Source organism: Nelusetta ayraudi, unplaced genomic scaffold (assembly GCF_046127955.1).
Source record: "Nelusetta ayraudi isolate G7.1 ecotype Tasmania unplaced genomic scaffold, CSIRO-AGI_Nayr_v1 ptg000073l, whole genome shotgun sequence".
Classification (NCBI taxonomy): domain Eukaryota; kingdom Metazoa; phylum Chordata; class Actinopteri; order Tetraodontiformes; family Monacanthidae; genus Nelusetta; species Nelusetta ayraudi.
In genome coordinates, this window is record NW_027466123.1 from 632501 (window position 1) to 645000 (window position 12500).

The 12500-nt window shown below is 42.8% G+C and overlaps 2 protein-coding genes across 3 annotated transcripts in view; one reads left to right on the forward strand and one right to left on the reverse strand.

Moving 5' to 3' along the window:
- The window catches only part of LOC142899523 (NEDD4-like E3 ubiquitin-protein ligase WWP1), a 28530-nt gene extending 21942 nt beyond the window's left edge, over positions 1 to 6588 (forward strand). For both annotated transcript variants that reach the window (XM_076043140.1, XM_076043141.1), the window contains exons 20-25: positions 1 to 11; positions 1043 to 1163; positions 4412 to 4516; positions 4870 to 4966; positions 5062 to 5134; positions 5751 to 6588. The exon at positions 1 to 11 is cut by the window's left edge and continues 130 nt beyond it. In XM_076043140.1, the coding sequence (XP_075899255.1) occupies positions 1 to 11; positions 1043 to 1163; positions 4412 to 4516; positions 4870 to 4966; positions 5062 to 5134; positions 5751 to 5850 (507 nt within the window). In that variant the 3' untranslated portion in view covers positions 5851 to 6588. The remainder of the gene's footprint in view (positions 12 to 1042; positions 1164 to 4411; positions 4517 to 4869; positions 4967 to 5061; positions 5135 to 5750) is intronic.
- Positions 6589 to 10425: 3837 nt separating this feature from the next.
- The window catches only part of rmdn1 (regulator of microtubule dynamics 1), a 5086-nt gene continuing 3011 nt past the window's right edge, over positions 10426 to 12500 (reverse strand). The window contains exons 4-10 of the mRNA XM_076043159.1: positions 12238 to 12397; positions 12061 to 12150; positions 11906 to 11961; positions 11152 to 11239; positions 11014 to 11044; positions 10740 to 10873; positions 10426 to 10623 (exon numbers count right to left, since the gene is read on the reverse strand). Of these exons, the coding sequence (XP_075899274.1) occupies positions 10582 to 10623; positions 10740 to 10873; positions 11014 to 11044; positions 11152 to 11239; positions 11906 to 11961; positions 12061 to 12150; positions 12238 to 12397 (601 nt within the window). The 3' untranslated portion in view covers positions 10426 to 10581. The remainder of the gene's footprint in view (positions 10624 to 10739; positions 10874 to 11013; positions 11045 to 11151; positions 11240 to 11905; positions 11962 to 12060; positions 12151 to 12237; positions 12398 to 12500) is intronic.

The following is a 12500-nucleotide window of genomic DNA, read 5'->3' on the forward strand; positions in this document are numbered from 1 at the left end:
GAGTACATCGGGTAGGGCTCTCCTGACCGGACCAGACTGGTCCGGACCGATTTGGGTTGGACCGAAACGAACCGGACCAGATTCGAAGCACCCACCGAATGGTCCAATCCTATCAAGTATCAAACAATTCCGATACCCAAGAAAGTAATTCTTAGCATGTGCGAGCCATTAATTTGGATTTGGAGGAGTACAAATCGGGCGCGGGTCTCCTATCCGGACTGGTCCAGATAGAACCAAACCCAACAGGACTGAAAGGTGCCATATTTCTAGCACCCACCGAAATGGTCCAATCCTATCAAATATGGAACAATTCCAATACCCGAGAAAGTAATTCTTGGCATGTGTGATCCATTAATTTGGATTTGGAGAAGTACATCGGGTGGGGGTCTACTATCCAGTCTGGTCCGGACCGGTTTGGACTAGACCGAAACAAACCAGACCAGATTCTAGCACCTACCGAAATGGTCCAATCCTATCAAATATCGAACAATTCCAATACCCAAGAAAGTAATTCTTAGCATGTGCAAGCCAATAATTTGGATTTGGAGAAGTACATCGGGTGGGGGTCTACTATCCGGTTTGGACTAGACCGAAACGAACAGGACCAGATTGAAAGTCATGGTCCAATCCTATCGAATATTGAAAAATTCTATGACCCCGGAAAGTAAATCTTAGCGTGTGCAAGCCATTAATTTGGATTTGGAGGAGTACATCGGACTGGTCCAGATAGAACCAAACCCAACAGGACTGAAAGGTGCCATATTTCTAGCTGAAAAATATTAAAATGATTCACATTTTGTAATAAAGTACAAAAAGTAAGAAAGAAAGCACAGGTCCTGAAATGTGCTACCGTTAAAAACAAACAAGCAGTACATTACATACATTAGTTGATAACAACTGGACTGACCAGAGGTCTTGCGTGAGCATCTGGATGCAATACAACTGCAGACCAGACCGGACCGGGCCGGACCGTCTCTGTATCTGCTGGGTTTGAAACGAAAAGCCACAGCAGCCGCTAACGACTCGTTGTCTCCCCCTGCAGCCTGATGGCGGAGTGGAGGTTCACCCGCGGCGTGGAGGCCCAGACCAAGGCCTTCCTGGACGGCTTCAACGAGGTGGTGCCGCTGCAGTGGCTCCAGTACTTTGATGAGAAGGAGCTGGAGGTGAGCGGCAGCGGCAGCGGCTGCAGCAAGCGGCATCAAATTTTACATATAGCAGCTTTTGTACACGTGAAGAAAAAAAAAATGCATCAAAAGCCGCTTGACAAAGTATAAAAGAGCATTGAAAGTTCCAGTGTGGAATATTTGAAGATTTGGAAGAGAAAACAGCAACATCAAGTGGTGACATTTTTAAATTGCAGCGCTCTTTCTCTCACCCTCCCTTCTTCTTCTTCCTTCTTCTTCTTCTTCTTCTTCTTCTCCCTTCTTCTTCCTCCTCCTCCTTCTTCTTCTTCTTCTTCTTCTTCTTCTTCCATTCTCCCCAACTACCAAACGCGCTGTCAGGCATCTGGATTGTCCACACCAGGCTTCTGTAGAAATATGATGGCGCAAGATGTCAGCTAACTGGGAGCACGACCCTTATTGCGCTATGGACATTCTTATACATGTGAGAACTGCTCACATGGCAAGGGAAGGAAAACCAAATCACTTTCCTAGTACTGAGAGTATACGCTTACATTCATGTATTTACGGGCAGTGTGAAGTTTTTCCACCAGTGTAAAAATCATAAATCAAGCCAAAATGTTACACACTGGGCCTTTTCACAGAAACAATTTACCAGGTAATTACGAGCCTCCCTGTCCTCCCAAGCGCGCCCAGCAACCGCAGAGACGCTGTCATAAAAGTGGCTGCTGAAGCGCCCACACCCAGAGGCAGGTGTTGCTTCCGTCACGTGGAGCCACGTCTGCACTTGCGGTGCCTGAAAATAATTACCCCCCCACCTCCCTAAAAAAAACAACAAAAAGAAAATAACATAGAAAAACAGCGTTCATTTTCAGTGAAGGCAGCCGTTTTCACTTGGGATTCATTATTGTGGGGCTGTGCCTTGCGCGGAAGTCGGCAAAACAGGAAATACCATAAATTTGTTCATGTGTGAACGCTGAAGACAACTCTGTGTGTGCGTGTGTGTGTGTGTGTGTGTGTGTGTGTGTGTGTGTGCGCGCACATGTATATATATATGTACAGTAATACCCGAAAAATTAGAATATCAAGTAAAAGTTGTTTTATTTTGGCAATTTAACATAAAAGATGAAACCAACAAATTCTATTCAGCCATTACACGGCAATTATCAAATCTCAAGCAGTTCCTTGCTGATTAAGATTTTCAGCTTATTAAAACCACAAACCCACAAACTCAGAAAATGAGAATACTGTGAAACGCTTCAGTTGTGTAGCTTCAAAAGAGTCCAAAACCCCTGCAAAAGGGTCCTGAGCCTTTAAACAGTCTGTCTTGGGTTGTTGGCTCAGAAGAGTTCACACATGGGCAAATACAACAACCTTCTCAGGATAGTCTAATGTTCTGGGTAGTACTGTATATACATACATACACATATATATCTAACAGGTCTATTGATTACACTGGTCAACAGTAAATTTATTGTTTCCGGGTTGTTTTTTTGTTAGCTGATTTAGGATCATTTTGATGTGCTGAATCCAAAAATCACATTGGTTTTTGCTCAATCAGGTCAACTTTCTGAACTAAGCTACGTATTTGTTTGTTTCTGACATTTTTATTTACATGTACGGGTATTTTCCCGTCCTATGACGCAAAATTCTTTGCTATTTCTTGAAATCAACAAAATCTGAAGGTTTTGCTTGTGTCAACTTATAACTAATTGTTGTTGTTTTTTTTTTTTAAATATTACAAGTGAATGACTTGGACTTCGACTATCAGGTCTTGCAAAAATAAGCCTGACGTATTCTGCTACATCTGCAGTGAATACACCATTGTTCCCCACGGGAATCTAGTCACAAGTTTCACAAAGCATTAAAATAAGCTTCCCCTAAAGCCTGGGCGATAAATCGATTACGATCATAATCGCGATTAAAAACTCCACGATAACGATGATAAACGCATGAGCTGTTATTTCGATAATCCAACCAATCCCACAGCAGAGAAACAACGGCGCGCCTCCTTCCCTCCACCCGCCTCCTCTCGCTCGCAACAACTCAGATGGGAGACGCACGCGGCCGTCCGCTAAAGCTCGTTATAGGAACGTGTAGAAATGAGCAGCGAGGAGCAATCAGAAGTCGAGGGAAAGTGAAGAAACTGTCGGCTGCCTCAAGTCCGACAAAGTACAGGCTGACGCTAAGTGCAAATTATGTCGGAGAACAGTCCCAAGCAAAACGGGAAACGCCACGAACCTCTGTCAACATCTCAAGAAGTACCACAATAAAGAATGGCATGAAAGCCAGAGTTTACGTTTTCATGCTAGCCTCCCCGCGGGTAATGCTAAAAACAACGCACTGCTGGCCCCTGGGGGAGTGTTCTGCGTGATACTCCCGCTAGCAGTAGCAGTAGCCTAGCTAGCGACAGTGCTAAGCAAACAGTTGCTCGTCAAACAACAATACAGTCAGCCTTTAACGCAGCTACCCCGTACAAGGAAAAAAATTAAATAAAAAATCGACGCGGTACAGAAACATAACCAGAGCAGCGACGTGCAATATTGTACTGTCTGTCTGTACCTCTTTTTATTTTATTTTTTTTATTTTATTTAATCAGTTCAGTACACTACCTCTAAAATGTTTGAGAGATGTTAAAAACAAGACACATAATCCTCAACATTGAAGTTATTTTATTTCAGTACATCTAAGATGTAAAAAATAAGACAACATCTTGGTTCTGTCGGGTTGTTGTTGAATGTTTTGTATTGTCATACATTTTAACAATAAATATATAACAATAATCCTTCTGGTTTCTTTGCGGTCCAAGGAGAATACTAATTTTAAAACTATTATTGATAAAAAAAAAAAAAAAAATCATATTGTGATAATTATCGACATCGAGCAATATAAGAAAACATATCGTGATAAAAAAAAAATTTGCCATATCGCCCAGGCCTAGTTTTGAACCGCCAAACCCCATCGGTCATCAATTCGCAGGCTGCTCTACCAACTGAGCCACAGCTAACGTTGAATTTACATGTACTCGCCTTAATCAATGTGTTATCGATTATTGAATTGACAGAAATTGAATGGTGTAACATTTAATGAATACATTCTGTTAGAAAACGATTTTTGAAAAATCTGATTTTTCAAAAATCAAATTAGCATAAGAAACCTGACCTGGTTGAGAAAAATGGTTGTCATTTTTGGATTCGGCAGAGCAAAATGGTCCTAATTCAGCTGAAAAAAAAACGTAGACAATTTACAAAAATTGACCTTGACCTTTGACCTTCACGTCATGCCCACAGGTGATGCTGTGCGGCATGCAGGAGGTGGACCTGCAGGACTGGCAGAGGAACACTGTGTACCGCCACTACACCAGGAACAGCAAACAGATCATCTGGTTCTGGCAGGTATGGAGGACACACACACACACACACACAACGTACACAATTGGTCTCGCGCTGATATACCACTTCATGTGGGGAAATGTTCGGCCTTTCAAATTTCACTCGATTCCAATGATTTGTCTTGACTATTGCCTAGAGATTTGTGTGTGTGTGTGTGTGTGTGTGTGTGTGTGTGTGTGTGTGCGATTTTCAAAAGGTTTGGCTGCATCAAAAGCACACAAACCAATGGGAATTCTTTCCCTGTTTATTGTAGTTAAGGCAAAATAAGAAAAATGCATTCGAGATTGTGTCGTTGTCGTCGTGTGCGGTACAATAACGACATTTCTCAAGACTTGCTTTGGTGATCCTCCCTTCAGCTGGTGAAAGAAGTGGACAACGAGGTGCGACTGCGACTCATGCAGTTCGTGACGGGAACCTGCAGGCTCCCCCTGGGCGGCTTCGCCGAACTCATGGGTGAGTGAGAGGATCGAGAACTCGACGAGCCGTAGGCCTGAAGGCGGTCCGCCAGCAGTAACACGCAGCTTACTTTGTCCCTCTTGCCACCGTAGGGAGCAACGGGCCGCAGAAGTTCTGCATCGAGAAGGTTGGGAAGGACACGTGGCTGCCCCGCAGTCACACATGGTCAGTGTGCGGGGGGGGGGGGGTGATGGTTGTGCTTGTGCTGCATCGTCGCGTTAGTGTCCTGAGTTAACTCGCGATTAATCGCAAATTAAGTGCATTTTTTTTCTTTAGCCTGCTTTATATGTAACTTAACAAAAAAATGTATTGTGTTTCTTGGTCAGTGTGCAGGGGTGGGGGTGGGGGGCTGATGGTTGTGCTTGCGCTGCATCGTCGCGTTAGTGTCCTGAGTTAACTCGCGATTAATCGCAAATTAAGTGCAATTTTTTTTTTACCCTGCTCTATATGGAACTTAACAAAAAATTTATTGATTACATACTTGAACTGTGCAGATACTCTCCAAAAAAAAAAAAAAAAAAACGACTTGCGTTACAGCTGTTATCGCTAATTTTGTTGTGTGAACCTGTGAGACTCAGGTCGTCTCTGCTCATTGGCCGCAGGTGGCATCGATGCACCTTCGTTCAGTCAGTCAGTCAGTCAGTCAGTCAGTCAGTCAGTCAGTCATTCATTGATAGCGTTTTGCCGTGTGGTATAACTCTGCCAGTGCTAGTCCTAGTACCAGTGCCGGCCGCATCCTGACCTCCTGACCGCCTGACCTCTCGACCTCTCTGTCCCTCAGCTTCAACCGGCTGGACCTGCCGCCGTACAAGAGTTACGAACAGCTGAAGGAGAAGCTGCTCTTCGCCATCGAGGAGACGGAAGGATTCGGCCAAGAGTAGAGGGGCGGGGGCGGCGGGGATGGCGGACCCCTCCTCCCCCCTCCTCCGTAACGCTGTCCAATCAGCCAATTAAAACAAAGTTTAAAAAAAAAAAAAAAAAAGATTTAAAAAAGAAGAAAAAATTGCACAATATAACAACCAATGTACATAAGCTATTTTGTGATTTTTAAAAAACAAAAAAAAACAACAAATCTAAATCTATTTGCAAGCATCAGGCCCTTAAACATGATATAACATGAAATATGCAAGCATTTTATTTTGTTCTGTTTTTAATTTCCCACCCACCCTCCCTCATTGGCTGACTGGCATTTTTAAGACTATAAAGCGTTTGTTTTTGTTCGAGGAGGATTTTCTAGCAGAAGCCCTGCCGGCCTTGGTTTTTTTTTTTGTTTTGTTTTTTTTTTTCCGTTTAAAGCTCTAGTTCTATAGAGCCGCGGGAGGGGTTGGCGCCCGCACCCGGGAGGACTCGGCCCTGCGCGCTGCTGCTCGGCGCGGTGGCGAGCGCGGCCACCGCCGGCAAAAACACGCTAGCGTGGGACCGCGCGAGGACGAGGAAGAGTGGAACAAGCTGTCGAAGGTGGAATTAACCCCGAGATGGATCATCGTCATCGTCATCATCATCATCTAGAAAGTGAACATGTTATATCAAGAATGAGTGGGAATTTTAAAGCAAAACTCACGAGAGAAAAAAAAAAAGAACTTTATTGATCTCCAGGAGAAATTTTACTTTTTACTTTTTTTTCTTTTTTCTTTTTCGCTCTCAACTTTCACCGACCACCGCGAGGCTCCATGCCCCCCCTCCCCCCCGACAAAATCCCCACTGTGACCACCATCGCTATGCATTAGCGCTCCTGTTAGCGCTTTGGTTCAAGCCGCATCTCGTTTGTCAAGATTACTGCTTCACTGTGTTCCTATGTATAGGGTGTGTGTGTGTGTGTGTGTGTGTGTGTGTGTGTGTGTGTGTGTGTGTGTGGAAGAGGGAGTGGGGGGCAGGGGGGGGGGGGGGAGACGGAGGTTTAAGTCCATCCGCAGTTAAACTTTACGAAGCGAAACCGCTCTGTTTGGACAACCCCACCCCGTCGGCCAGAACCGCCAGATGTGGGATGAAATATTTGTTTATTACGAAGGTGGGGAGGAGAAAGGGGGGTTGGGGGAAGGGGGTTGCCTTAAATATGTCAGACCTCCGCCACGCTGAAATCCATCCTCCCACCTACCCTTTTTTTTTTTTTTTTTTTTTTTTTTTAAACAAGTGCGGGATGCTGACTCTTCGTGTGTATTTCTGGATGAATCACAACCCCCCCACCATCCCCCAATAGAGAATATCTGATGACTAATTGGTGGGGCTATTGATAATTTAAAAACAAAAAAAAAAAGTTTTTTTACACAGTGTCTTGGAAGTAACATTCATCAAACTGATGCGGCGCTAATGGCTCGTTAGCTAGCTTGTTAGAAAAACAACAACAACTGAATTATCACCATCCAAACAGAGGGAGGTTGCGTTTTTTTGTTTGTTTTTTTAATGGGCCCACATTCCCATCTTTTTTTTTTGTTTTTGTTTTTTTAATTTTTTGTTATTTGTCCTAAAAGTTCATCGTTGTTGGTCAAACATTTGGTTGAAGAAAAAATTTGCTCAAAATTTAAAAAGTGAGGCGTATCTCCACACATTTTTTTCAAAAGGAGACGCAAAACAAAGGTATCTGCAATGTTTGTGATGTCACAATTTGCGATTTGTTTGTTTTGTTTTTAGTGCACAGATCCTTAGAAGAAAAAGAACATTTTTTTTTTTTTTTTTTTTTTTTTTTAAGTTTTTCTTCTTTTTTTTTAAGAGGAAAGCACGGGAAACATTGAGTTAAGTGAATTTTTTTATTTTCCCCCCAATGCCTTTCCCCCATTTCGACGACAATGCTTATTAATTAGGAAGGTGAAAAAATCATTGAGGTGCAACTTACACACATATATATATGTATACATGTACGTATATATGTATATATGTACATATATATATTTGAGTTTGTATACATATACATACGTACATATACGTATGTATGCATACATATATGTAGGTAGACATATACATATACATACGTATATGTATTTTTTTTTTCCCAACAAACTACTTGACAACTCCGTTCTTCCTCTCCGACATAAACCTGCAACGACCGCAAGTAGATAACTGTGTGTGTGTGTGTGTGTGTGTGTGTGTGTGTGTGTGTGTGTGTGTGTGTGTGTGTGTGTGTGTGTGTGTGTGTGTAAATATTATTAATTGTATATTTAAAAAAAAACAACAGGTAAATAAAAATACTTAAATATTATAATGACTTACACAGAGAGCCGCTGCTTCTTCGATGGATTGAATCCGTGATGCCTTTTTTTTCCTCCCCCTAGTCAGAAACCCCAGCGGCCGTTGCCGTTAGGGAGTCGCGAGAAATGACGATAATAAGAAAAAAGAAAAAAATGTATCGCGACGTTGATCTTGGTGCGCGATTTCGGGGGCCGCCCGACCTGTAAACATATCGCGTGTAGATACACTGTAACACTGTACAGAATCTTTACAAGGAGAGCCGCGTGTGTGTATAGAAGATTCATTTTTAATCTGCTTTGGGAGTCGCGATTCAATGGAGGGAGAGATGGATTAATGAGATATACAAATAAATGAGTAAAAGCAACTCTTGCCTGCCCTGTGATTTCTTCTTTTTCTTCATCTTCTTCTCCTCCTCCTCCTCCATCTTCTATATGGCTGATGATGATGAAACGCCTCCTCTATTTGTCGAAGTTTGATTTTGTCTCTTCTCACATAAACATATATATATATATATTAAACATATATATATATATGTACATATATACATACATATATATATGTATATATATATATACAAATATATATGTATACATATATACATGTGTACATATATACACGTGTATATATATATATATATAGATACACATATACAGCGGCTTGCAAAAGTATGCACCCCCCTTTGTTTTTATCTATTTTGTTAGAATTCAGCCTGTAATTTAAATGTTTTCCATCTGAATATTTCGTGAGATGGATCTGCACAAAGTAATCCGAGTGAAGTGAAATGAGAAAAAAAATATATAAAAGAATAATTTAAAGAAATAAAAAAGTGGAAATATACATATATATATATATATAATTCAGCATATATATATAATTCAGCATATATATAATTATAATATATATAATTCAGCAGAATCAATGTCTTTGTATCGTTGGCTTAAGTTTCTATCCAGAATTTTAAAACTTTAAATACAATTTCTAAAGTTTCAACAAATAAAAAATTGCCCGGGGTGGGAGGCTGTTTGACTGGTGGGGCCACAATGGGTTGTAAAATGTTACCGGGGTGGCTGGAGCAGCAGCAAATGGATGGAGTGTTTTGGTGACCCACCTCATAGGAGACAAAAAAAACCCGTAGTGGAATATGTAGAGAAACACGTCAATTGAAAATGAACCAAAAACAAACGTTTCAACAAAATGAGTGCCTTTGAAGCCCCACGGTGTTTAGCTCTTTATTGAAATGGCTCTTTAAACTCTGAAAACATAGAGGGGATACAGCTATTTAATGATTATTTTATTTTATTTATTTATTTATTATTGAATTAATATAATTTCTTCCAAGTATCTTCAAGGCGGACCGGATTTTTAAAAAAAAAAAGCTTAAATGGGCCTTATACGGACCACCGGCCTGTAATTTGCCCCACGCCGGGTCGAGAATGTTTTTGGGGAGGCGTGTTTGCTTTGGAACGACCTCTGGAACCCTGCCGTACCGTGGCAGCTCCACCCATCAGCGTCATATCGACAGTATTCTGGAAGCTTCTCTCGCTCGTTTCTGCTCCATTATATAAAACTTAAAATAACTGATTAAGGGTTCCAGACGATATATCACCGATCTGTGCTCAGCCCCTTCGAGACACATCGAAACTTTTGGTTCAATTACTTGTAACTCGAAGCGGTTCAGCCAATGTTATCTTTCTGGATTTCACTTTTCCACACTAATTTTTCACTCTTCCCCCCCACTCGGCGCAAAAATGCCAAAGTCAATAATCCAGAGTCGGTACAAAGACAATTTATTAGTTGTAACCTGTAAAAATGTATGTTTTTGTGTTGGTGAAAATCCTCTTAAGTTACTGGCTTGAGTTTTGTTACGACGTTACACACCGTGCGTGGCTGCGGGTAGGATTCTACACGAGACCTCGTGCACCGTGTCACGCCAAGGGGGCGGGGTGGAGTGGGCACGAACACCAGGTCGCCCCCTGCAGGCCTCTTTGTAAAACAGCGCAACTCGTTTTGAGCTGCGTCTCTGACCAACTCAACTTTATCCAACCTTGTTTTAGTCCTTGTTGAGAATTATTGATAACTCGTGAATGTGATCAGTGGCTTCACATGGGAGTGTATCAATCATTCTATGAGACATACCTCTAAGGTAACTGAGAAAATGTGTTATTTCAGGAGAGTTGAGCTAACTGGCTGCTCTTCACGTGACTCCGCCATGAAGTAGGTCACAAATTTGAAGTCGGACTCCTCTTTTTTGTGTGTGTGTGTGTGTGTGTGTGTGTGTGTGTGTGTGTGTGTGGAGTTGTCACGCTAGCAGCATTTGGAGACCTTGTACAGTAATTAAAGCGAATAATCAGCCCCCCCCAAAAAAACAAAAAAACAAACAACAAAAGGTCCTTGAAGGCATCTTGTCTGGTGCGCTGGTTAGCCGAGCTTCATCCCAACTTCTTCAAGAGGTCGACGGCTTCTTTTTGAGCCTGTTGAAAGGGAAAATGGTGCCGTCAATGCGCTGAGTACTTCACTCAGAGGCCCTTCTGCTACATTGGTCTGGAGCAGGAAGTGAAAAGCTTTGTTTTTTTTTTTGTTTTTGTACCTCTTTGTCCTCGTGCGTGCGACCGGGGTAGTCCTTAGCTTTAGCTAGCCAGAACAGCGCCTTGTCCTTGTCCTTCAAGGCCAGGTAGGTCTTCCCCAGCATGAGCAGGTTTATGCTGTAGAAGTCCGGGTCCACTGATGACCAAATTTCAAACAAAAAGCAGCGCTATTATTGAGATTAAGGTTTGAGGAGCAGTAGCAGCAGCAGCAGCAGCAGCAGCAGCAGCAGCAGCAGCAGCAGCAGCCAACAAGAAGGAGGTGAAAATGTCTTTTACCTTCTTCGGCCTTCAGGAAGAATTCCAAAGCCTGTCGGGGAGGACGAAACAGATTTATGAACATATATAGAGCTAAACAAGGAGCCCGAAGAAGGTGTGACTTAGCCTGAGGTCGTTCCAACACACACACACACACACCTCCTCGTACGTGGCTGACGGCGGTGTGGAGAATATCAGCGCCGCCACTTTACGCTGGTACCACGGCAGCTCAGCAAAAGCGAAGCACCTGAGAGAGAGAGAGAGAGAGAGAGAGAGAGACGCATAGGTCAGGCATGGGCAAACTACCGCCCAGAAGCCAAATGTGGGCCCCTTAATCTTTTTAATCTGGCCCCTATCAAAATTTGAAGAAATTATATTCAGTAATAAAATGCATTTCATCCATTTTTTTCAGTGTTTTAAAGAGTCATTTCAATAAAGAGCTAAATACTGCGGGGCTTCACAGACACTGATTTTGTTGTAACTTCGCTTTGTTTAGTTGTCTGTCGTAACTTTAGACGGTTCTTCATGAATCCTCGTGCCCCCCCCGCCCCCCCCAAAAAAAAACCCTTTAGGTCTGTTGCAGGGAGGGGGGGGGGGGTTGTTGACAAAAGTCAACTCATGAAAAAAAAAAAAAAAAAAAAAGAAGTGTACTTTGTACGTGTTTACAGTTCACAGTGGATCTGAGAGACAAGCACGAGTGTTGCGCAAACTTTTTTTTTTTTGATAGCACAGCCAAGGTTTTTCTTTTTTTTTTCTTCTTCTTCTTCAAACTGATTCATTTTTTTGGGGTGAATTTTTTTTTTTTTTTGTTCTTTGCTGGGTCTCTATTTATTAGTTTTCTCAAATGAATTCCCGCAGTTGCATTTCCAACTGTAGTCAGTGGGCTGTTCAGAAGATAATAAAAAACACTCACCAGTAACCCAGAATGTGCATGGAAGTGGCGTCTTTAGGGTTCAGCTTAATTGCTGTCTGATTGGGGGAAAAAAAAAAAAAAAAAAAACACAAGACAGACGGGGTCAGGAGGTCGAGGTCGCCAAAGTGGAACTCGAGCCAAGCATTTAAACTCACCTCCAAGTGGTCCCGGATTATGTAGGAATTTCCAATTTTCACCTTCACCCCCTCGTAATCGCCGACGTCGCTGAGACATATGGCGTACCACTGCGTTTGTCGGGAGGTGCGAAACGTAGTTACAAATCGAAACGGATCGACGGAATCTAAACGCGCTTAAATCGCGCCGCGACTCACTTTGTGCACGGCGAAGTTCTTCGGGTCCCTCTCCAGCGCCCTCTTTGCGTTGTCGAAAGCCTCGAACACCAGCTGCTTCTTGCGCTCGGCCTCCAGGCCGGGCTGCTGCGACAGGTCGCGGGCCGCTCGGGCCAGCCGCCACAGGAACTCGGCGTCGTCGCTTGGCGGAAAAAACAAATAAGAGCACAGGTTTGGCATCGAAACGTCTCCGCCCTGCAATCTCAATAAGGCTCGACCCTATTTTGTGTATAATTGCTATTTAG